The 26,085-nt window shown below is 37.5% G+C and overlaps 1 protein-coding gene across 1 annotated transcript in view; it reads left to right on the top strand.

Annotated features, from left to right (window-relative positions):
- The window catches only part of cdh16 (cadherin 16, KSP-cadherin), a 52,508-nt gene extending 32,524 nt beyond the window's left edge, over positions 1-19,984 (top strand). The window contains exons 13-18 of the mRNA XM_048184674.1: positions 1,473-1,714; positions 2,346-2,476; positions 10,299-10,538; positions 18,295-18,411; positions 19,271-19,387; positions 19,495-19,984. Coding sequence (XP_048040631.1) covers positions 1,473-1,714; positions 2,346-2,476; positions 10,299-10,538; positions 18,295-18,411; positions 19,271-19,387; positions 19,495-19,595 — 948 coding nt within the window. The 3' untranslated portion in view covers positions 19,596-19,984. The remainder of the gene's footprint in view (positions 1-1,472; positions 1,715-2,345; positions 2,477-10,298; positions 10,539-18,294; positions 18,412-19,270; positions 19,388-19,494) is intronic.
- Positions 19,985-26,085: the final 6,101 nt, after the last annotated feature.

The following is a 26,085-nucleotide window of genomic DNA, read 5'->3' as shown; positions in this document are numbered from 1 at the left end:
ATACTATTGGGATATTCCGTATCATAGCAAGCAAAGCGTTTAAAAAAACCCCGCTGCACTGGCGAAGTGTTCTCAAGCGCTCACAGATAGGCGTTTTCAGAAGAGCGCCTAGCATTTTCAGCTGGCTAAAAACACTTTGGTGGACATGCGGCCTCACAGTACCACAATGCAAAGTTTCAGATGTATAAATTAGAAGCAGAAAAAGAAGCAGACATGCAGAAAAGTTGAGAAAATAGACAACAATAAGAGTTTGTTTCATGAAGATTGTGATGAGTAGCTTGGGTGGAGGTTGGAAACTCGTTCCACTACACAAGAACAGAACAAGGTTTCTAGAAAGTGGCTTTGTATACTTTTTATATCTTTGTTGATTTTTGTAATTTGCAAATACTTTATTCAGAAAGGAAGGGTCTGATTTTTCTGATTTCATAAAGCATGAACCAGCAAGACTGTGTCTTTGTCGAGAAGTGGCCAATGGATTGGTCATCGAACACTGCCACCAGGTTCCTGGCTGTCCTGGTTGCGTTTGATTTGTAAATCCTAGTTGAACACTGGTCAGCTGATGGGTTGGCATGGGATGACAACTGTAATATTGGCAAAGAATGACAGAACAGCAGGGTCTGGTCAGAATGCTGTCTGCTCTTTAAAATACAAGTGGATAAAGTGGCCTAATGAATTAAATTAAGTGAAATTTGGATTTAATATTACTAGTGGGGAAAACAGCGGTGCTGTTCACTTCCAGTCAATAGCATTAGTCTTTTTTCTCTCTGTCTGTCTTTCTCGCTCTTCTTTCTGGTAACATTAGAACAGATTTAACATTTGCATCATCGCTGACATCAAAATTTGTTCTCAATTATAGTAAGGATTATTTTTTATTTTTTTTTCAACAAACACATTGAAGTGGAAGGGTTGAGAATTAAGTTAAATGAGAAATTAAAATAGAAAAGATCAAAATTACTGGTAGGGATAAAAAAAATAAAAATAAAAAAAAAAAAACAGTATTTTGACATCAGTAATGACATGTCATTACCACCCACTTCCAAAGCGACAAATTTTTTGCACTCTGTTACCTTTTGTATTACAGCTATATTTTCCTGGAAGACAGCCCAGTGTATGACATACAGTCAGTGACATCAGCATGTTGTGCGCATCCAGAAAAATGTCTGACCTTCAGTCTGATGAATGACATCACAGCATACAATGGATTACTCAGAACCTGATTTGAACACATTTTACCTTCAGAAATGCAGTTTGACACATTGTGATGACTAGTGAGACGCTCTCTGATTTTGTCCTGGTCTACAGTGTGCTAGTAAAGATTAAGGGAGCTGCTTATAATCCGAGCACTGCTTTTTGTTCTTTTTTTTATTTTCATAATTACAGAGTGGCAGTATTTTCTCTTGAAACCATCCTTCAAGCATGGCAAATAAATATGTGATGTACTAACAGTGCGTTCATTGGTCACTTGTGTGTAGGTGCTGGACTTTGAGCGGGAGAATGAGTACATACTGGTACTGAGCGCTCAGAACCCAGTTGCTCTGGTGCGAGGCAGATACGGACCAGCATCCACAGCCACTGTCACCATTTTTATTGATGACATCAACGAAGGTCCCGTTTTATCTCAAAGCCACTATGAAGTCACTGTCAGAGAAGGGGAAGAGCCAGGACGTGTTATTGCCACAATCAGAGGTTATGACCCTGACTCTCATCCAATCAGGTAAAGTGACATTTCACTAATTTAAATAAGTAGTAAATATAACCACCAGTCATAATTCAAATGGTATCTATACATCAATTCATGCCCTGAAACAATGTATGTCTCACTCATAAATTCAATGCTTAATCTAAATATTTCCACTTGCTTTCGCAGTTTATTAGGGACAAAGGATAATATTAATTCATAATCAGTGTTAATGTATTCATAGTAACAGATTTTATTTGGGAAAATTGCAATAGAGGACTGATATTATTATTATTATTATTTATTTATTTTTATTATTTTATTTTTTTTCTCATTATTTACAGTATTTTTGTTTGGATACACAGGTTTCACAGAATTATATACCCATTTCCAAATCATATAATAATCTACATAAATCTCAGTTACCACAAATACCACATTTTCAAAATCTAAAATGCAGAGAAAAGTTTTTTTTTTGTTTTTTGTTTTTTTTTAGTTAAGGAATTTATACTGATCCACATCCCGTGTAATCACATGACATTGGCTAAATTCATAAAACCCTGCATGTCTTATTTTTTGTATTATATTCCATAATGTTATAATTGTTAGATTAGTAAAGAGAATTATATGACATGTTATATGACATAATTATTATATGACATGACAGGTATTCGCTGAGAGGAGACACTAAGAAATATTTCTCCATTGGAAAGTACTCAGGAGAGCTCAAGACAGTCCAGGCATTAGACAGAGAGGAGAACAGCACCTACACCATGGAGGTGGTGGCTGAAGATGGGCGTAAGATATTTTTCTCCCTCCTCATGCTGTGCATTCACTGTGGAGGGCTGTCAATTCATGTTGTTTGTTTGAATAAACATGTCCATCAAACTGAAGTTATTATACAGAGCAAGTGCAAGAAAAAGAGGCTATCAATGCAAGACATCTGGGAAAATCAACATCCCTCAGCTTTCTCTTTTTCAAAATCATCAGTGCTGCCGAGACACTTGACATTTCAAAACGCTGTGACAGGCTCTTTTCAGTATCAAACCTCATAGAAAATTCTGGACCACATCCACATGCTGTGAGAGAAATCTGAGACACTGTAAGTAGTGGTGAATGAGTCACCAGTTGAGATGTTGCTGCATGTGTGTGTGATACATAATTCCACATTCGCACCTGAACGGAGGGAGCAGATCAAAGACTGTAAGGTGTGAAGGTCACACAGTTCACCCTCCAATTACCTTCTTCCCCATCAATGCTCTCAGATGAGAAATCAGTCCAGTCCAGAATGCTCAGTCACAAATGTTTACGGGGGAGAAAGAAAGGAGAGAGATGAGATGAGATGAGATGAGAACAAGAGATATGACTCACAACTCCTGGTCCTGTGTTGTCATAAGAGGAGAGAGAAATTAAGAAACTAAATTTAAAGCAAAAATAATACACATACCTCGGTATAAGAGAGCTTCTGACCTTTTGAGGAATTTACCGTATTGTACTCTATTTTTTTTTTGTAATTTAGTGTTGTTGTTATTTTTTTATTTCTTTTTAAAGCATACCAAAACATTTTGCAATACTATAAAGATAAACTTATTAGACCACTATTACCCCCATAACCCTTCCCTCACCAAGCCCATTACACTCTACAGGACAGATAAACATAATACAAGATAGAAACAAGATAGACATAAATAAAATGGGATAAAGTAAATACATAAAAATAACTGATAGATAAATAAAGCTGCAAGTAGCGATGAAAGGGCCCTCACACCCAGGGGCCACCACCACCCTGTGGCCTTAGGAAAACAGTGAATAGTGGGTGACATGCATGTAAGCCAGTAAATACAGTTGAAATATGGCAAAGTCATTTTGATGTGCCACACTTCCTGTTGCCAACAGGTGGCACTGTGACTATTACTGAATATTGCCATATAGATGTCTTCAGGCTAAGACTATTATTAATGATGTGAAGTTTGGAGCAGATCGGACATCGTTTGCCTGAGTTACAACAACTTCCTGTTTCGTGGCGTTAAGCGCAAATATTAGCACTTAGCCAAGAGTTGCACGATTTAACGTGTTTCTAGTATGTTTGGTACTTCATGGCATATTTAAATGTGTTTCTAGGAGTGAATTATTGTGCAAAGCATGCCATTTCCTGTTGTCAGCAGGTGGTGCTATGACTAACTGAATATTGGCATAGAGATGTCTTCAGGCCAGGACTCTAATAAAACCGGTGAAGTTTGGGCAGATCGGACACTGCATGCCTGAGTTACAACAACTCCCTATTTCATGGCGAAACATTGAAGTTTGTCAGGCCACCACGGACACGCCTTTCAGTGAAAAACTCTAGATCTTCACAATTTAACGTTGCCAAGGCCTTTAGATTAGACTGACCAAATATGACATTTTTCTGATTAAAGCTCTAGGAGGAGTTTGTTAAAGTACAACGTCTGGAAATGGCAAAAATTTTGCAGAGAAAATTCTAAATATCTCACTTCCTGTTTTCAGATTTTGCACCCATGGACTTGTTTGCAGGTGTTGGGCTGGTACATGTGTCTACCAAATTTCATACCTGTATGTGAAACGTAGCACGAAGGGTGCTTAATTGAAATTTTGTAGGTGGTGCTATTGAGCCATATTGCCACACCTAATTCAGAAACCCATATCTAACGTAAATTTTTACCACTTCTGATGTGTGTGCAAAGTTTCATGAGTTTTCGAGCATGTTTCAGCCCTCAAAATACGATTCATTTCAGAGAAGAAGAATAATTGACTGAGCAATTACAATAGGGTCCTCGGAAGGGAGTCGCCTCTGGACTCGGAAGGGAGTCGCCTCGGGACAAGGGAGGGAGTCGCCTCTGGGGCTGGATTCGGTTCTGGCCAGAAGTCTATCAGCCATAGGTCCTCCATACTCTCTGGAGAGGCATGGCGGCCATTTTGGCTGAGGGCTCAGGAGTGGTGGCGGCCATCTTGACTGAGGGCTAATGCCTCTGGACGAGCAAGGGAGTTGCCTCTGGACTCGGAAGGGAGTCGCCTCGGGACTCCGGACGAGCAAGGGAGTCACCTTGGGACGAGCAAGGGAGTCACCTCTGGACTCTGGTCAGGGGCTGGATTCGGTTCTGGCCAGAAGTCTATCAGCCATAGGTCCTCCATATTCTCTGGAGAGGCATGGCGGCCATTTTGGCTGAGGGCTCAGGAGTGGTGGCGGCCATCTTGACTGAGGGCTAATGCATGGCGGTGGCCATCTTGGCTGAGGGCTCAGTCGTGGCGGTGGCCATCTTGACTGAGGGCTCATGCGTGGCGGTGGCCATCTTGGAACAAGACTCTTGGGCTGGGTAAAACTGGTTACTTTAATAAGCTAATATTAGTCATCAGCTTACTGGTGTGCATGTAAACATGCTCAATGATACCATTTAAAATTAGGGCAAATATATTTTATCAGTAAAGAATCCTAGCTTTTTCCAATAATTTACTGGTGGGGGGAGAGGAAGCATAGAGCTAATAAAATTAATGCGGGGCAGAAAATTTATTTTTTATTGTAGATATTTGGGCAAATGGCGATGAAGGCAGACACATCCATCTTATCAGACTTAACTTTGCCAAAATTAACATGTAATTAACTTTTGAAATGAGGGGTAAAGTGGGTCTCAGCTCAATCCCTAAATATTTGACTTGTGTTGATATCTGAATATTATTTGGAATAGAGAAATTAAAACCATTCAAATTGAGAGGCATCAAAATAGTTTTAGAATGATTCATTTTAAAACCAGATAGTTTGCCAAATTCATCTATGATTTGGAGGGCAATAGGAAGTGTTGTAGATCAGATAAAAAATAATAAAGTATCATCTGCATATAAAGAGATAGAATGGATTTGATGAAACTAACTGAATCGGGGTAATACGTTTACACTGTTTCAAAAAATAACATGAATGTTTTATTGATATCTGTGGGATGTGAGGTGAGACCATTTTTTTGAACTTTTGATTGCCTGGATGTTAAAGGGGACCTATTATGCAAAATTGACTTTTGCATGGGGTTGGGACATAAATGTGTGTTGCCAGTGTGTGTACAGAACCACCCTATAGTGCTAAAAATCCACCCACTCCTTTTTTTTAAATCCCCATAAATCATAAGCAGTGTCTCAGAACAAGCCGTTTCCAGATCCCTGGCAGTGTGACGTCACAAAAGCCACAGGCCCCGCCCACGAATAATGACAGACACTGACATGTGAACATAGGACCGCCCTGAGCGTGTTCGCAGAGAGTTTACACAGTCCGCCATTGCTGCACTGACGAGAATGTCTCCCAAGCGTTTTGTGTTTGGCGTTCTGTAGCTGGATGGCTTCATTTACTACCTAAATCTGAGCTGCTGAAAATAAGGTGGATTAAAGGAATAGTTCACCCAAAAATGAAAATTTGATGTTTATCATTTGTGTTCTACTGAAGAAAAAAAAGTTGCCTACATCTTGGATGCACTGGGGGCAAGCAGATAAACATCAAATTTTCATTTTTGGGTGAACTATCCCTTTAACTTGGTTTTCCAGAAAATTCTCCCTCAGTTCTGTCGAAATTCGTTTATGTCTGTGCGAATCATTTCACACCAGACTGCTTTGTGAACGAATATCAATACAAAGGGACAATACAAAATGGAGACTGTGCTAAAAATGTGCTACTCAGGGATATACAAGTAAAAACTGTTCATGATCCAGCTTTCAGTCTCCAGAGTGATACTGGATACAGCAGTAATGAAGGTGAAAGCACTTTATTACAGTTCATTAAGCACCACCCGAAAGGCATAAGGTCTTTATATGTTCATTTACTGTTAGTTGTAACGCATGTTTCTGTGTTCTTTGCTATGTATGTTGGTAATACAAGGAAAAGAGAGAGAGTTTATGGATAATATTTTAATGCACACTTGCAGTGTTTTATTAAGCTCTTACAATGATTTTCTAGAGTGAAAACGGACGCTTCAGCTTTTGTGTGAAGTACAATAAACGTCATAAAACTCATCTGTATAGTTTTGTCCATCATTCGGACAGTACAACAGGCCTGTACTAATATAGTGGATTAAAAACAAGACAATATAAGTTATAACCGTAATTAAACTAAACTATACCTGTTCTATCTCCATGCAGCATATATTAGCAGTTTCTGACGTTATTTTGCGTCCTGACTGAATCCTGACACCGGAGAACGAGCTCTTGAAGCTCCGCCCTCTCAGGCCGAGCACAGCAGCTCATTTGCATTTAAAGGGACCACACTAAAAGTGGCAATTTTATCATGCTATAAAAAATTATCTGTGAGGTATTTCGAGCTAAAACTTCACGAACACACTCTGGGGACACCAGAGACTTATTTTACATCTTGTAAAATGGGGCATAATAGGTCCCCTTTAAAATGTCACTCATGTTTTTTCAAGGTAAGTGCAAGGAGTCGACTTGGTCTCCTTCCATCTATGTAATATTTTTGTTTTGTAATGTGAATTAAATATTCTGCTCTTCTTCGAAGCAGATCATTAAGAGAAGCCCTTTCATCATTTAATTTTTGTTGAGTGTCATTGGAAAATTGATGACCTAATTCCCTTTCTAATTCCCCACATCTTCTCTCTAATACTGATAGTTGTTCAAGATAGTTGTTTTTAAGTCCAGTGGAAAAGGAGATAGCATTGTTCCTTAAAAACCCTTTGATGGACGGCCATAACATTTCTTGATTGGAAACAGAGTCCTGGTTTAATTTGATAAATTCAATCAGTCCTGCTCTCAGTTACGTAAGAAAGTCTTCATTTTGCAGCAAAAATGTATTAAATCTTCATCTGGATGGTTTACAGGATGTATTTATCTAAAAATGTGCTAATACAGCATTATGATCTGAAACACTTTGTGGTAGAAATTCAACATTGATTAGACCTGAAAGTAGTGATTATGAAATGAAAATATAATCAATTCTTGAGAATGATTTGTTATTTGGGGAAAAATAAGTGTAATCCTTAGCTGTTGGATTATGTAGTCGCCAAGCATCACATACATCTAAATCTTTAGTGAACAATCTCAGCACTGTAGAAGACCGCTATTGCACTACTGAAACTGAAGGATTGGAACGGTCCAAACAAAAAACAAAACAAAGATAGTCCTGAGTGCTTTATGTCTCCAAGCGCCCCCTCCCTTTCCCTCTCCCATATCCCTCCTTTAGCAAATGTCTGTGGCAGTCGCAAGGCAATGTCTAAACACTATTCACCTTATTAGCCCCGTATGAATTTAACAATTAAGGAAATTAAATTTATAGAATGAATATTTCCAAACTAAGAAAAATGCAACGATTTTCAAAACTTGATTTTTACAGCAACCAGATTTAAACCAAGAACTGTAGCCCATCTTAAACAAACATACAATAATTAAACAGGGCCTTTACATATAACAGTCTAACAAACTGCACATGAAAATTGTTTAAAATAGATTTTGAAACAAAATTCATTTGTATAGAAATAAGAGTAGTTCCCATTTCACTTTTGGTGAACTGAAACACAAGTGTACGCTGAAAAAGTCTTTGATCCATGTATTGCACAGGTTTATCTGCAAAGACATTACAAGTTTCTTTAGTCAGCCTCCTCCATTTCCTCCTGAAGCGGGAAGTTTAAAGATCTTCCAGCAGTAGGTACCGTTGCAGCATCAAGACCCTTGAGATATTTTTCAGGGTCCTCCGGAGATTCAAACAAGTATTTCTGACCCTTATGGGTGACCTGCAGCAATGCTGGGTAGATCAGGAAAGTTTCAGCGCCTTTCTGGTGAAGCTTAAATCTTACGGCCGAAAACGCCTTCCTCTTTTGCGCCATCTCATGACTGTAATCAGCATAGAATTCCAGGCGCGCTCCTCCGGGTTTTGCTTTCCAGGCTCCTTGAAGGATGGCTTGCCTGTCAGGAAGTTTGAGTAACATATACTCGATGAGCTCTATAGATCTAGATTAGGCTTGAGACGTATGGTCGGGGATCCATTTAGGTAGCCGACAGGATCATCCCCTTCCATTCCTGTTGGTAGATTAACCAGGCGGACATTGTTGCATCGTGACCGGTCTTCGAGGTTGTTGCATTTTCGTTGCTTCGTTCGAGCTGTGTTCGGTTTGTGTAAACTGCCTTGGAGATCATCCACTTTCGTTGTGATCGACGCCATACCTTTAATCAGTGAATCCATTTCTTCTTTCAGAGAACGAAGAACAGTGCTGTTTTCATTAATATAGTCATTAAAGGGATTAAGGGATTTTATTGCCTCTGTCAACATACAGGAAACCATTTCACGCATAGCCTCTTGCTGTGCTTCGATTGCATACTACAATTGTGGCTACGTTGTCCTTGACCGTTTTGAGGTGTTTGCACCTCACAGCCGATTTTTGGAGAGACATGGATTTTTTTACTAGTTTCCATTCTTGAATTATACTTGTCAAGTTGTAAAACAATGATGTTATCTTTCCTCATTGTGAAAAATTCCTTCAATTAGGAGGTTTTAGTCTGGAGCCTAGTGCTGTGCAGCCATCTTGCAGTGCGCACCACCGGAAGTCTGCCCAGGCTGAGGGTTTCAAAGCTGTAGGAAGGAATTTACAACACATGCTTTTCAGAAATGTATATGTATGAATATTAAAAAAAAAACAAAAAAAAAACAATGAAATTATTTACAATTATTTATTCAGAAAATGATGCATAATTTTCTCATAATTAAATAAAGATGCTGAATATTAAAATCTGTTTACAAAGTAGGCTTAAAATGCAAAAACTCATTAAAAGATACATGGCTGAATTAAACCAGTATTTCCACTTGCCATTGTGCAGCGTTTACTACAGTAAAGTTGACCAAGTGGATCTCTGAACTGGTGTGACTGAGTTGAGGCGAGGCTAATTTGAATATTCATGGTTTTGCATATATTAGTTTGAGTTAGCTATTTTAACGTATGAAAAAAAAAAAAAAAAAAAATCAACCAAACCAAATAATCTCATTTGGTGAACAAAAATGAGTTAGAAATTCCTTTTCAAATCCGTTTTTATTGTTTTATAACAATAGCTCTCTCTTGGTAAAACATTACTGTTGCCACTGAGCTTTGTAGAACTAATCTCAATCTGCACAGCCTTTAATGTATCCCCTGACCAATATTTAGCATCAGGTTAATGCCAGCTTTAAAACTTCTGTTTTTTAAATGTGTACTGCAGTGAAGAAACAGCAGCCTTATCATACCAACAGCTTAAATCCACTAAACACTGACTGGAGTTGCATCTCTCTTTATACATAGTAGATTAATAATGCATGGCTTGATCCACTGTATAATGGAGCTTTCGTGGTGTAGTGTGTGAAACTTGTGTGGATTTTTAGTATAGTATATTTTTAGTACAGATTGTCATCATTTACTCCATGTCATTCCAAACTTGCGTGACTTTCTTTTTTCTGTGGAACATAAAAGATGATATTATTTTGTTATATTTTGATATATTGATATCTTTTGTTGTCCATACAATGGTCATTTTTGGGTGAACTATAAGAGTTTTTGACACAGTAACATACTAAAATAAACGGAATAAATACACACTAAACATAGTTCGAGATTAAAATTATTCATATTTTGTCACCTATTCTGTCCTTCAGGTAATTCCTCCTTGTCTGCCTCCACGCTAGTGACAGTACACATTCTGGATGTAAATGACAACAGCCCAGTTCTGGTGGGTGATTACTCCTGGAAGTACCTGTGCACACCTCGCTGGGAGGATCAGGCTCTGGTTCTAGCCTCTCGAGACAGCGATGGGCCCCAGCATGGAGGAAGGCTCAACTTCTCCCTCCGCAGTGACACCACTGTTCGTCGCAACTGGAAGCTCACTCCCATCAATGGTTTGTCTATTCCTCTCACCCACTTCCAGCCATTCGATCTATTGAGTAATAAGAAGATTGAATGTGAAGTGACAAATCATCCCTGTCACCCAAGAACTATGTGACCCATCTCTGAATATCTATTTGTCTGTCAGTCATTACAAAAATACATGTCAGATGAGATTCACTCACTTTTAGTTCCCTTAAAGTCTAATTCTAATCTAATCTAATTTTCCTTGATCTTTTGACATGTAAGAGGTCATTGTACTACAAAAAAACTTCCTGTAAGTTTTAGAACTAAAGACTTCCTCGTTAGTCTAAGGCCCCGTCCACACGGAGACCCGTTTCTGTTCAAATTTTTTTATCGGATAGGCGTTTCGTCTACACGGATCCGGCGTTTTTGACAGGTGAAACCGCTATTTTTTGTAACCAGGTCCCAGAGTGGATACATTTGAAAACGCCATCTTTGCGTTTTCACGTGGACGGGGCAATCCATATATTTTCTGAAACGATGATGTCATCATCCCACGTGTCGACCCTTGTCAGACAGCGCTAACACCACAAAACAGCACCAACAACAGCAATAGCAGACTCTAGATGCTTGTGTTTATGCTGTAGACAATACTGAGCCAAAATAAAGCGTTATTTCTAAGCTTTACTATAGTTTGTATTCAGCGTGCAAGGTTTATGCGTATGCTGCAAGTCTTCTTCGCTGCTTTAAGTGCATTTCTTTTGTTACTTATTCTTTATTTTGAATGTTCTTCAGATCTCCTTTTACAACAATTACTTGCACACAGAAACAATATCCTTTACAGGGGATCATAACATTCACGCATCCTTACATGTATGATCAATTCCACAGAAAAATATGTCCAAATTTAAGTGCATTTCTGTGACAGAATTACACCGCCACATAATGGTCTGGCATGTATACTACATCATTTTGAGTTGTTTCAGTGGTTTCGTGTGGATGCAGATATTTTTTGAGACGAGGAAAAAAAAAAAGATTGGTTAGGGGTAAGCTCCAGCTTCGTGTGTATGTAAAGGTTTTTTTTTTCATTGAATCCAAGCTCAGAAATGACCTGGAATTTTGTCACATTATGATGTCATAGTGCAATGAAAGACCGCCTCTGCAGATCAGATCAATGCCTACTTCTACATCATCGCATATTTGGCCACACCCACAGCCGAGTAAGTGAGATGAGGAGAGAAGAGTGATACAGGATCACTGGACTAAAAATAAGATTAGCTTCCAAAGGATTTTAAAGGTGCCCTAGATTAAAAAATTTAATTTACCTCGGCATAGTTAAATAACAAGAGTTCAGTACATGGAAAAGACATACAGTGAGTCTCACACACCATTGTTTCCTCCTTCTTAGATAAACCTCATTTGTTTAAAAGACCTCCGAAGAACAGGCAAATCTCAACATAACACTGACTGTTACGTAACAGTCGGGGTGTACGCCCCCAATATTTGCATATGCCAGCCCATGATTGAGTCATTACACAAGGGCAGCCAGTATTAACATCTGGATGAAAGGCATTAGACAAGGGCAGAACGTCTGGATGTGCACAGCTAGATAAGCAAGCAAGGACAATAGCGAAAAATGGCAGATGGAGCAATAATAACTGACCTGATCCATGATATCATGATATTTTTAGTGATATTTGTAAATTGTCTTTCTAAATGTTTCGTTAGCATTTGTTGCTAAAGTTACCATCGTTTATTACATCGTGTATTCACAGAGACAAGAGCCGTCGCTACTTTCATTTTTAAACACTTGCAGTCTGTATAATGCATAAACACAACTTCATTCTTTATAAATCTCTCCCCAACAGTGTAGCATTAGCTGTTAGCCACGGAGCATAGCCTCAAACTCATTCAGAATCAATGTAAACATCAAAATAAACACTGTACTTACGCAATTAGACATGCTGCATGACGAACACTTTGTAAAGATCCATTTTGAGGGTTGTATTAGTTGTTTGAACTTTTTTTTATGTTGTTTAAGGCAAGCGCGAGCTCTTGGGGCATGGAGCACGGGATTTAAAGGGCCACACACCCTGAATCGGCTCATTTATAATTATGCCCCAAAATAGGCAGTTAAAAAAAATGAATAAAAAAAAAAATCTATGGGGTATTTTGAGCTGAAACTTCACAGACACATTCAGGGGACACCTTAGACTTATATTACATCTTTTAAAAAAAGTTCTAGGGCACCTTTAATGCTAGGAAAGTGGTCATTTATTTTCATCTGTCTCAGTAGAGATTATTAGTTTGTTCGGTACATTTCATTGTGGATTATTTGATAAAGCAGTCACATTTCAGCACAGGGTTTGCAAACAGACTTTTACTGTAAGATATGGACCCAACAGTAATGCCACAACATGTAAGTAACCATTTTAATTCTAATGCCTGATCTTTGATGAGTGATTTCTAATATGTAATGATTCATGTACAGTCAGACGTCTGACTGTCTCAAAATTGTTTATTGCTGTTTATGCATCAGTAAATCAAGCTAGTGACTAAACGATCAACTTCATATTTTTTCTCTTAGTAACATAAATCTTTTTTTTTTAAATTGTGATTAAATTATATACAGAAAGCGATTAAAGAACCCTCCCTTTATAATCACTGGAGCTGTCAATCACACTGCACAAGTTTATCAGTGACTGAATTATTGACTGCCAAAACTTCCATTATAATCAATAACACTGTCTATACATTGTGTTTGAACTATTAGTTATGATGAAAGCATTCATGAGAATGCAGAAATCGAGTTTTATTGACGAGATCACTGCATTCATGCGCTCAATAGACATGACTGTGATTGGCTACAATGCTCATCGCTGCAGCCTTTCATGCCACAGGAGTAGATCTAAATATAATGCTATAATTAGCACTTTTCACAATTAGTTAATCTCAACAGCTGTAATGGTAAAAACGAAGTAAAAGATTTCTAGAAAGTTCCACATGTAATACTTATTTCATATGCAAAGATGTGGCTGTTTACATTCAAGCAGACACGCCCCTTCCAACAGAGTGTTAGAATCAGATGGCTAAAATTAGGGTAGAAAATGGCCTTTTATTTCTAAATTATGACCATTTTTGATGTAAAAATGATGTCAATTATAAGTGCACCTCAGGAAACATTATAAAATAATTTTAAAAAAAAATGCAGTTCATGATCCCTTTAATTTTCTAAAACGTTCTATAATCACAATAGCACTGACATGCCTGGTTACATTGACCTCCTCTAACAATGACGTCAATGTGGATAAAATTAGGGATTTAAAATGAAGAAAGAAAAAAAAAATACTGTTCTGTGTCTGAAGGGTCCATGCAGTCAGCTTGAGACGTCATCTGAATTGGGTATAATGCTTACTACCTGCTGAATCACACACAGTGCAGGTCTGGGGAAAAGAGTGTACAAAGAAGGAAATTGCCCTCCAAGTCTAGTGTCTTCAGATGAATCTGTCCTGGATGTAATAAACGTAATGGCTCTCTTCCTGATAGCTTTAGGCGTCATTAATGTGCCAAGCTGATGCCGGTGAGCAGGTTGACTTAGTTGCAGCATCTGAGTCATGAACCAGAATCAAATAGATGTAGGTTTTTTTGTTTTTTTGCACACACGCTCTATTTTTTTTTTTCTACTTCGTCTGTCTCAGTATTTCTCAGGGTTTTTTTTTTTTTCATTGTAATTATGTTGCCTTTATATGATCTCGCAGCTAGGGTCAGTTGGTTGAGTAGGTAAATGTGTACTTCCATTGACTTTTCATCTAATTGATCTTTTGACACACAACAGATAGATTCCTTATTATCCACTCACCTCTCGCTCTCTCTCTCTCTCTCTCTCTCTCTCTCTCTCTCTCTCTCTCTCTCTCTCTCTCTCTCTCTCTCTCTCTCTCTGTCCTTGCTTTTCACTCGTACAGCTTTACCTGCTCTATAATGAAAGTGTGACGAGAATGATGAATGAGCGAGTCGAGGATGACGTAATATGGCATCTGTAACATTAGGTCCCAATTGTGCTGCATATCCACTCATGATACACAAATACATCCTTTTTAATGGCTAATGGAGATATATAACCTTGTTGTGCACCATTCAGAATTGAAAATATCTTTTAAATTCCAATTCCAGGACTTTTTATTTAAATTTAAGGAAGTATAATTAAAATGAATTAGAACTCAAAGAAATTCATAAATTCAATTGTACATTTTAAATAGAACAGCAAGTTTGTCAGTAGTCAGACTTTGAATGTTGGCTTGACTGAAATGTATTTGAAAGCATTTAAGTTTGAAGGTCTATTCATAGTTTTCACTAGTTGACATTTGGAACGTCCTATTTTTTAAATTTTTTTTAAAACCAGGTTTGTACTAAGTACTTAGTCTGGGTAAACCCAGCCTGATCTGCCGGCGATTTGATTTATTTGATTCGGCAACTCAGTCTGGAAACCCGTGCATACATTTCTGCTGCGCTGTTACACTTTTGCGGGAACCAATCACAGACTGGCTTATCCACCTTGCTCGCTATTGGCGGGTATAACACGATGACGATAGAGAAGCGACGGCAAGCAGCTTTCAAACTCTATCTGATCTACCCGTCTCTCACATGACTGTCACTCCAAAATAACAATGCACAATCACAGTGACGCCGATTGTGTTAAAGGTGCTAAAGAGGATGTTTTGTTTTATACATTTTTGCAATATTACTTGAAACTGTCTTTACTAACTGATAAAAGCCTATTTATTAGGTGCACTGAAAGGAATGATATTAATATACATAATCTGTGCACGAGGTAGGGCCTTAAAAACATCAGCCAATCGTTTACGCGATCATCACATAAATGGTTGGCCCTCTGCCTTGTCAATCACTGCCGTGACGTTCCTTCTGAGAGACGAGCGCGGCTGCGCGCTCCAGTAACTTTCCACACTCCACAGGCACTGCATGCAATGTTTTTGTCAGGAGACAGGAATAACAACTGCAGATTATGAGTTACCTGCAGTGAGTCCAACATAATGAATCCAAAAAACATGACACAGCGAATGCCGGTGGTAAACACTCGTGTTCCAATACTCGTGCATGAGTTTTGGGAGGCATTCCTTTGAAATGAGCTGTGAAGGAGGGGGGTTGTTCTTACGCATGTGCTCATTTCAAAAACTCAGTAACAGTCTTTGGATTCTCAGTCGACGAAAAAATCCTCTCTATCACCTTTAAGCATTTACCTTATCTGAGAGAAATGTAGCAGAGCGTTGATCTGACAGTCTCTTCATAGGAAGATTACAAACAGCGATTAATGACACACAATGATTCTCTGCTGTTATTTTGGTGGTTTGCTTCACAATGTGAGTACATGACTCTTTTACTTCAATGCCCTTTGATGGTAGACAATATTTTTATTATTTGCTCTATATGTTTCGTCTCCCTGCTTCTTGAATCTCACGCCGCCTGAGCTGACTGGAATTCTTTTTGTTAGGGCGTAGTTTAGGGCGGCTATATTCCGCGTTCATTTACACTTAACCAGAACAGTATCAGAGTCGCCTTTTAAACTCTCGACGATGCTGAATGACTTCTTTAGTTAGTAAACAAATTGCTCGAGTGGGTGTAAATACCAATCACTTTCATTTTTTTGCAAAAATCGCTCGATGCCATTGCTGCTTCTGCATACCGCAGATCAATGCTACAAACCAATACAAACTAACCCTGCGTCTCAATCAGCTCCCTAGTTCCCTAGGTCGTGAATCAGTATATCATGAATGTGAATGTGGCTGATTCCCTGATCAGTGCCCTGACTACTGAACTAGGGAGCTGATTGAGACACACGGTAAACCTGTCTGGAGTTTTCGCATCGCTCTGCAAAGTACGTCACCTGGATCGTTGATCTGATTGGTTGAAGGACTATCCAATTGCGTGACTAATGCTCGTTGATCACGCCTCTTGTGCAGTAGGAAATACATAGCAAACTCCCCAGACCAGTGTTCAATTTTAAATTGAGCTTGGTCTGGTGATAGCCAGACTACTAAGTACTAAGACTGTGATATTAAAAGACCAAATTCAGTATACACCCTGTTGATAATACATACTGTATACAGGAATACTCAGAATATGAACGCAACAGGCTAAATTGCATTTGAAGCGTTCTCTCATAGAAAACCATTATAAAGAAAATGCATAATGTGGCTTAATGTACTCAGACAGTGATATTGAAGGACCAAAAACATAGCCTACAACTATATATAGCCTACTGTATTTACAGGCAAGCAGATGAACCCAAAATATGAATACAAATGCAATTTACAAAGTTTAACATTAAGCATTTTCCCATCAAGAATAATTAACGTACAATTTAGTAAATTGCGATCATATTCTGGGCTCATCTTTATATAGTATATCAATAAGGTGTAGCTACACTGAATTTGATCTTTTAAAAAAAAAAAAATCACTGTCTTCTTAGTACATTAAGTCATATGAACCATTTTTAAGTGTACAAAATATGAAGTTTGGTCATATATCTTTGTTTTTCATCTTTTGAGAAGGATCTAAATATTCATGGCTTAAAACAGAGTTGAAATTGACAGGCCTGTGTTGCATTTCTATGGATGTTTTGCCATCCAGGTTTGTGTGTCAGTCATGTGACTATAAACTGTGAATAGGCCTGAGAGATAGTTGTGTTGAACTGTCTATTGTGTAGAATTAACTATACATTTCTTTAGGTTGTTCCAACAGTATGCTTTTGACATGGAGGCCATGGGCAACATATTGGTCACCTCTGACAAGAGAGATAATCCTGTATTAGTTTACTGGTGACCCTGTTGACTAGCACATTAAAGGACTCTGGTGTCAAAGGGCACAAGTGGGGCTTCTTGGACCATTGATAAGAGTAAACAGAGACTGATAACACCCCCTTGTTTACTGGACTGAGTTCTTGCTTCTCCGTCACACGGCCAAATCCTGATTAGGTCCAGTCAGGAGTTTTTCCATAAGATTTACTCAGCAGCATTACTCAACCACTTGACTTAATGTTGGGTCACCTAATAATTTTTTTTGTTAATATCAAGAGTAAATATAACTTATTTTAAAAACTAGAGAAATTAAGTTTATCAGGACAAACTTTGATGCTGGATTGACAAAGCCTTATCTGAAAGTTTAAAGTTTGATGCCTAGGTGGTTATACAACTAGCTAGCTAGGCATTGATAACATGATTTAACACAATGCTAGCATGTTTTATAAATTACTAGAATGTTTTATCACACCATTGGTATATTTTAGAATGTAGTTAATATGTTTAGCATGTTGCTAGCATGTTCCTAGCATGTTTTAGTTTGTTGTTAGCATTTTTAGCATGTTGACAACATGTTTTAGCACATTGCTAATGCTAATATGTTTATGTTGTCAAGCCAAAATAGTGGTAAGAGCAATAACATTGTTCTTTATGACTAATCTTGGTTACACGTTATTTTGATAGTCCACTTTAGACAAGTAACTTTGCAACTACATGTCAACTAACTCTCATTAGAGTATTAGTAGGCTTTTAGGATCAGGTTAGTAGAATAAATTGACAAGTAGGCTTCTTGCAAAGTTACTTATAGTCAGTATAATGTCTGTTGGGGGAGCATCAAAATAAAGTGTTAACAGATATTAAGCAGACAGTCTACTAATACTCTGATGACTGGTAGTTGACATGTGGTCACAAAGTTACTTATAGCTGGTACTGCAGAATGTCTGAAGTGGACTATTGAAATAAAGTGTCACCTTAATCTTTCTTGTCTCCACAGACACTCACACCAACCTGTCTTTAAATGTCCCGTACCTGCCTCCAGAGGTTTATATCGTACCTTTTACCATCTCAGACAGCAGCTCTCCTCCCAGAAGCACATTCATCAATTTACCAGGTAACATACATGGACTAACATAAAACTAAACGATTTAAGAGAGCATGTTTACATTCATGCGTTGCATTCATTAGCTGTTAAATGGGCTCACTGGAGACTGTAATATTCATTGGAGGTCATAAATGGAATGTTTAATTTTAGATCTCTCACAATGTTTCATCGACACATAAAAACGCATTTCAGCCACGTCAATGATAAACAAGCAATGTCACATCATTTGTGTTATTAAAAGGTATAAATAAGCTTAATGAATGTTCAGTCAGAGGATTTTTGTGTAACAATTTAGGTCTAATGTAATTTGTATCTGTAATAAAACTCCTATATCACTTATAATTTTCTACAGCTCATGTTGCCTGGAGTACTTTATCTGCTGAAATTTCTTGGAAATATATTTTTGCATCGTTTCGTCAGCAGAACAATCCAAAAACTCATTCAATAATAGTACAATCCACTGAAGAGATGCATGTCTGTCCCTCACAGCCTCGCTTTTGTTCCAGTTAAAAAATCAAAGATGGCACTGCTGTGAATAAGGTCTATGTTGAGGCTTTTTGTGTCTGCATTGTCATGCATTCACATCCATTGGTTTAATAGATTCTCTCCTGAAACATCCTGTTCACACAGTCTCCAGTGATGCATGGCATGGCCACAGGTGCATGATACCTCTCTCTGTCTCTCTCGCTTTCTCTCTCTCCCTGTCATGCTCTCATCTTGTCTGACTCTCATTCTAGTTTCCCACGAGACCTCACCAATGCAATCACCCTCACCTAGTGCTCCATAAATATGTCCTATTTCTCTGTGTGCAACCATTGCCCTTTTAATGCATTTAAAAAGAGCTCAATGTTCATTGTCTCTCTCACAGTGACAGTTTGCCCATGCAACGTGAGGGGGAACTGTAGAACTGCACCAAAACAGCTTCAGGGCATGCCCACTATTCAGTCAACAGTGGGCATCTTGCTTGGGACTCTGGGATTTATAGGTGAGACACGTACACAGCTCATTCAAAACATCCTGAAATGATTGGAAACGGAAGAGGATAACACAATTTGTGGTTCATGCAGTCACATTTTATGTTCTTGTTTACAGGCATTATACTTATTGTTATATTTGTGAGGCTGTCCTACCAGAATTCAACACCACCAAACAAAGGCTGCCAGGAACGAGTGCCACTTAAAGTTTCTCTGTAACTACTGAGCTTTTGAGACCATTCTGTCATTTTGTCACTAAAGTCTTGAAACTAATATCAGCTCATTGAGGGATTTCTATGTTTTAAAGTCCAGTTTGCTTACTTTAGATACAGTACCTTTGTTTGAGGTTTTTATTTTAATTTTTTTTTATTTTAGCAAAAAGTAAAATATTAGACAAAAAATATTAGTACTATTGTGAAGCATTCAAAACAGTCTACATGAGATATTTCTATGTTATTTATTTGTTTTTATGCTATCTAGTTACATTATCTTTTTTGCAATCATAGTCTATTATAATTAGTAAGTAGTAAGTGATTATATATTTTGGATTGATAATTTAAATATTAATTTTGTTTCCCCTCTGAGTTGTGTGATCAATGAACTGAAATAAAGACAATTAGAAAACAAGCTCTGTTTGGTCACTCGTATACATAAAGAAAAAAGATTCTGGTTCATGAATTTTGAAAAAAAAAGAAAGGTTTTTTATATTATTTTTATAGTATTTTTCTGTTATTTTAATGTAATCCAGTTAGAATGGCTTGTTTGCGATCATAAATACGGTAGTGATGATTAAAACATTTGGATTTATATGAGCTGTATAATTGATTTTGTTCAACTGAAATAAACAAGCTTTGTTGGATACTCATATAAGTAGAGAAGAAGATAGAATAACATCAGGAAAGCAAAGAGAGAGCTTAACCTCATTCATGTTTTTTTCAGGCCATCTTAAGGCCAAACAGTTTTAGAGATGGAGAATAATAATCCCATCCCTTGGGATAACAACCATCCTAAAACAGTTTCACATTTAGTGAGACAGGAAAGATTACCCACAATACCTTTTAGCCAGCCATCTCCTGTTTATGGTGAGACGACACTGGCGAACGTGACCCAGATGACCTTACAAGTATGCTATATATAGACATTCATTGCGCCACAAATAGACATGCCTCTGACTGACTCCAAATATCAGCCTTCCCACTATGACTGTAAACGAAGCCTGTTTGGCATTGAATGTATAGCACCCACCGTTGTTGTGTCCCCAGCATTAGCAGCTTTTTCAAAATATCGGTAAGCGCATCACACTGCCCCATGCAATTCATGTTGTTGCTAATACTTGCCATGAGCCAATAATTCACAGGCAGCAGATGAACAGTGTATTATCCCAAGATCTCTTTTATGAGTATTTGGCTAAAGCATGGGATCATAATATCACATCCAAGGTTGTTCATCCTGTGAGAAAGAAAGAGACTCGTAATATCCAAAAATAACATGCTGATTATTTACCTTCAAGCAGAGTTCCCGATACAGACGTTTTCAAGACGTTCCCTAATGTAATCTTAAAATAAAGCATGTGCGCAAATATTACAAAACATGAATTGCTTTTGGAACTGTCAACACATTATTTCGCTACGAGAAACCCCATGAGGGATATGAATGGTCATGATTGTGTTTTTCAATGGCAACAGCCCAAAAGAATATTTACAAAAAGCCCCAGTCATTCGTAGGTCAAGTCTAATAATACTGTGAAAGGCAGGAACTATATTTAGATTCTCTGGCCTTGTTTTAGTTCTCTTAGGATCAGATCGGTACAGCTGGCTATAAGGCCAGATTAAACTATCAACCAGCTGTAACTGTGAGCTTTTGCTTTTTACCTCTATTGATGTTCTCTACATTTTGTACTATAAAAGAGGAAATATATGCTCATTGGAAAAACGTAGTGTACATACAATTCACTGCAGTTTTCAACTGAAATGACCACTAGTGGCAGTAAAACACCAACAGCTTTCATTCCTGTTCACACAATACAGGTTATGACAACATCAAAGCGCTTTTTACCATAGTGCATGATTTGTAAACTGTTATATTTTGACATTTGGATCACATCAATCTGCTCCAGTAAACTTGCTTGGTAGCTAACCTGGTAAAGCATTGCACTTGCATTGAGGAGCGCACGGAAACAGGTCCTGTAAAACGATAAAAAGCTTTTTTAAAAACTAAAAGCAAACTAAAATGGCATTGTTGCTTTAACAGATGGGTTATTTTCTCTTTTTTGCTTTTAACTATTGATTAGATTTAGTGTAGGGTTTAGTGTAGGTGGTATTTATTTTCAAACGTGATATATATATGTATATAAGTATATATAGATATATGTTTTGTTTTGTATTGCTGGTTTGGTCAAAGAGAAATTTCAACCCAGGTGAAAAAAGTACACTTCTATAATGTACTTAAAGTGCTCTATTTTTGCACACTAATTTTGTACTTAATATACTAAAAATTCTTTAGTACTTTCTAAGATAATCTTAAGAACATCTAAGTGTACTGTGCTATTTTGAGACACCATGAAATATGAACTAAAATGTGCTTTTAATATACTATCCTCTGTATTTAAAAAAATGTATTTAGTTACCACTTATAGTAGTGTACTAAAAGTGGTAACTAAATAATGTTAGTATATTAAGTACATAAAGCATAAAGACAAAAAGCAAAAAACATAAAGTTGTATTGTATTGTATAATTCTGCAGAAATGTCCACATGCATGTTTTTCTAATGAGCCTTGGTTTGAAAATATACAAAAAAGAACATCTGTCTGTCTGTATGAGTCCTGTGGTGATTTGCCAAATGTCTCAGTCAGATGTAAGTCCTGTTTCTATTCTTGGCCAGGAAGAGTGCAGCCGTGAACTCTATGAGAGACGTATAAACACGTTTCAGGGTGATGAAGTACCCATGATGCTGTTGGTTTGGTGAAAATGACTTTGTGGAAAATATTCGTCATTTCCAGAACTGGACACTGTCCTCTTTCTGCTAACTGTCTCTTCACTCTTCGCTGCTTTTTCAGAGAACATAATGTTCAGAGTGCATCAGCAGCTCTTATCGTTTACTGTTTACACATGTGGAGGCAGGGACTGGTGACCTCAAAGTGATGCCACAGTGGGCAGGCCAGAATCAAGATTGGCCATCCTTGCTCCTACCAGTTTCAGCAACCACACAGGCCGTGTGTTCACACTTGGGCAGGATTCAACATCAGCAATGCTCTGGATCCTTCTATTTATAATCCTATTTAATCTATCCAAAATGAGCCAAGTGTTCGCCTGCCTGATTAATTTAATAGGGCTTTGGCCACTTAGCCTCTCTCCACTTCTTCCTGTTGACCCATCTTGTTTACCGCAGCTGAGATTGGAAAAGGTGAGTGAAGGTTAGCCATCTAAATCGAAGAGGCCTTTTTTAACCAGAAAAACCTGTAATTTTCTTTATCTGATGCATATTTAATCTCACCACATTGACTGATGCAATCTCCCGTGGAGCTTTTTGAAGAGGGACAAGCATGAAATCCAATTTATTCAGTGATTCAGAATCAGATCACCCGACCCTCTAGCACAGCCTCATGCGGCATATTCATTCAGTTGTCCTCTTCAACATTTACATTTTCATTACTCAATAATAGGGTTATTCTTTGGGAACACTTTGTGTGCTTACACCTTTTCCATACACTCTCAAACATACCGTTTGTGAGGTGCCCTTTTTTGCATGACTGTTGTTGGCAGGACCTGAGACTTCATGTCACTTTTTGTTACTGTTTTTAATACTTACAGGTATGCATAAGTAGCTATATAACTGCACGGTAAAAAAAAAAAAAAAAAAACGTAAAATTAACGGTAAAAAAACGGCAGCTGTGGTTGCCAGGACTTTACCGTAAAAAATATGGTAGCAACGTAAAAAAAATTCTGTTAAATTTGTGGTAAAAAAATGTATTTCGTTAACTGATATAATGTTAATTTACCAACATATTGAAGTATTAATACCTTTTTTGTAGCTTTGTAATACACTGACAACCACCAAACACAGTGGTGATAAGAGTCACATGATGAATCAAAGCTCTTAACATAAGCAGCTTTTCCACAAGCTGAGAAGAACAATACCAATATATAGAAGATGCACACAGTGTCATTCACACAAACACTGATAACACCATCATGGTAACACACATTAAATTTTAAAAATGCAATAAACATTAATTTAACATCATTAGATGTAACAGAAAACCCTAATGTACATAACTGATTAGAAAAAAACTAAGAAGAAACAGAAATATTTCAACGAAAATACATCAAATTTGAAGTGTCACGCAGGGAATTGTAGGAATGTCAATTTACGGTTGTTCACTGTAAATTATACAATGACTTATTATTTTTCACTTCCGAAAACTGTAAATTTAATGGTATTTTACCGTAAAATTACATTAAATGTACCATTAGATCTATTACAGTTATTCTCCGTATATAGTACGGAAACTTCACCCTAGCGTTTTTACAGTTTTTTACCATTAAAATCACGGTCATTTTTTACAGTCTGAGCTGTACATATTCAGTTTTTTCAACTGAAACTGTGGCATTTCTGTTTTGGTAGTCAAGATATTAAAATTTCGAATGTTATTTTCTATGATTTTAAAAAGTCAGGACAATTACGACTTTCTGTTTTTTGACCATCGTCAAGTATAATGATGTGAAAAACTATATTATACCGTTGTAAAGGGTTTTTTTTCAGCATCTCGCGCCATGAGCGCCACATTTTAAGACAATGTTAAGAAAAAACAGCACGCAACACATGACGATGATATCTGATAAATCCATTGTGTTCAACATGGTCCAGTTTTCAATGGCATAACTAGTCTAGTGTGAACAAGTAATTAATACAGTTAGAAAAATGATAGCACAGTTATAGCGCTTTCTGTTGGTCCAAACAAACAACTATAATCTCTGTTGAAAGACTCCTTTTTGACACATTTCACTTTGCAAGTTGTTTGAAATGCACGTTTAACTAAAGTAAGTAAATAAATACATATTAATACATATTAAAACAAATTACAATAAACATTTCTGAGGACAGTCCCAGAACAGATGGATGTCTTGCCATTCTAAAATAAACATTTATTTTCATTGTAAAAGTCCAATCCAGTTTTCTTAGTACAAACTGGTAGAAAATGGTAATTCTGATTTTCTAACTTATTGGGGAACAGAATCATGTTCTCTGTTCTGCACAGTCAGTTCTGCATCAGTCAAGTACATGAGATATTTACTCTACAACATGCTGTGAGGCATGTACCTTTGAGTTTCCAGACTGTTAGACCTCGCAACTACGTGAATGCCAGATCTAAATTTAACTACCTGACTGTCGGGCAGCAGTGATACAACTAGTGATTACTGGCATTTACTAACTGTAAGGGTTGTGGGTCTTAATCATAAATATGGGTCAAACTGTATTGTGTTACACTACAGCTGAACTACACACAGTGCAGACTCTAACCTTGCACTGAATAATCATTGACATTTCGTGACAACTACAGAAATGTGACCGTTTTTAATACAAGATCATCAGTAGCCTATATGTGGTGTGAGGGCAACGTCAGGCAGTCTATGAGATGCACAGTTCAAACCCTACATACACATTCATTCTGTATTTTGGTATACATTTCCAGACAAAGCCTCTCTTTATGAGCAAGTCATTGAATCATTCACTTAACCGATTTGCTCAGAATTATTCATTCATACAAAAAAAAACCCAGCTGTGGCATTTTTCATTCTGCTGTGGCATTGCTTGGAACTATTATTGTTGGCTGAGCAACAATACACAGATTTAACTTAAATGTGTCTAAATCTACTCAACATTAACATCATATTTATTAAACCTTATTTTTAATGTAAGAGCAGACGCAGCCATTTGTAAATTGAATGTGTTCTGCTTTCGGTGTCTATAATTTTTATGTATTGTCATAATTATAAACACTGGTTTAATAGTTTTACCATTTACTTCACTTTGTTATTCTTAGTTATTAGAGGCAAAAGAATCGGAAGTATTGCACATTCACAGAAAATAGTTTATTTCCATATTGCAATATAAGGTGTTATAAAGTAATTGTGCTAAACAGCTCTATATATCAGCAATGCTGATCGCCTGCCTGATATTGATTCAGTGTCACTATTTGCAAATGTTCATTCCCAAACACACAGCATGTGTTTGAAGGGAGAGAGAAATGGTTGAATGTATATGTATACTCCAGGTAGACTGATTTTGCAGCTATCGGGTGTTGACTAACTTCTGGCATCGTATTCGGTTGTTAAGTCTGACGTCACGCAGCAGTGTCAGGTCAAGTCAAGTCACCTTTATTTATATAGCGCTTTTTACAATGTAGATTGTGTCAAAGCAGCTTTACATTGATAACTGGTACATTATTTTGGCTGCACAGCAGCTCTTAAAGAATAGTGTGCAGGCAGATCAAAGCACTGTTGAATATCAAATGTCAAGTCAAATGTCAAGTGTCCCCAACTAAGCAAGCCAAAGGCGACAGCAGCAAGGAACCCAAACTCCAACAGGTGACATCACGTGGCAAATAGGTGTTAAAATAGAGAAAAAAACCTTGGGAGAAACCAGGCTTAGTCGGGGGGCCAGTTCTCCTCTGGTGAACAGTGCTTTGTTACGACTCAGAATGCTATC

The sequence above is a fragment of the Megalobrama amblycephala genome, linkage group LG3 (genome assembly GCF_018812025.1).
Source record: "Megalobrama amblycephala isolate DHTTF-2021 linkage group LG3, ASM1881202v1, whole genome shotgun sequence".
Taxonomy (NCBI): domain Eukaryota; kingdom Metazoa; phylum Chordata; class Actinopteri; order Cypriniformes; family Xenocyprididae; genus Megalobrama; species Megalobrama amblycephala.
Note: the sequence above shows the minus strand (reverse complement) of the source record. Positions and strands in the feature narration are given on the sequence as shown.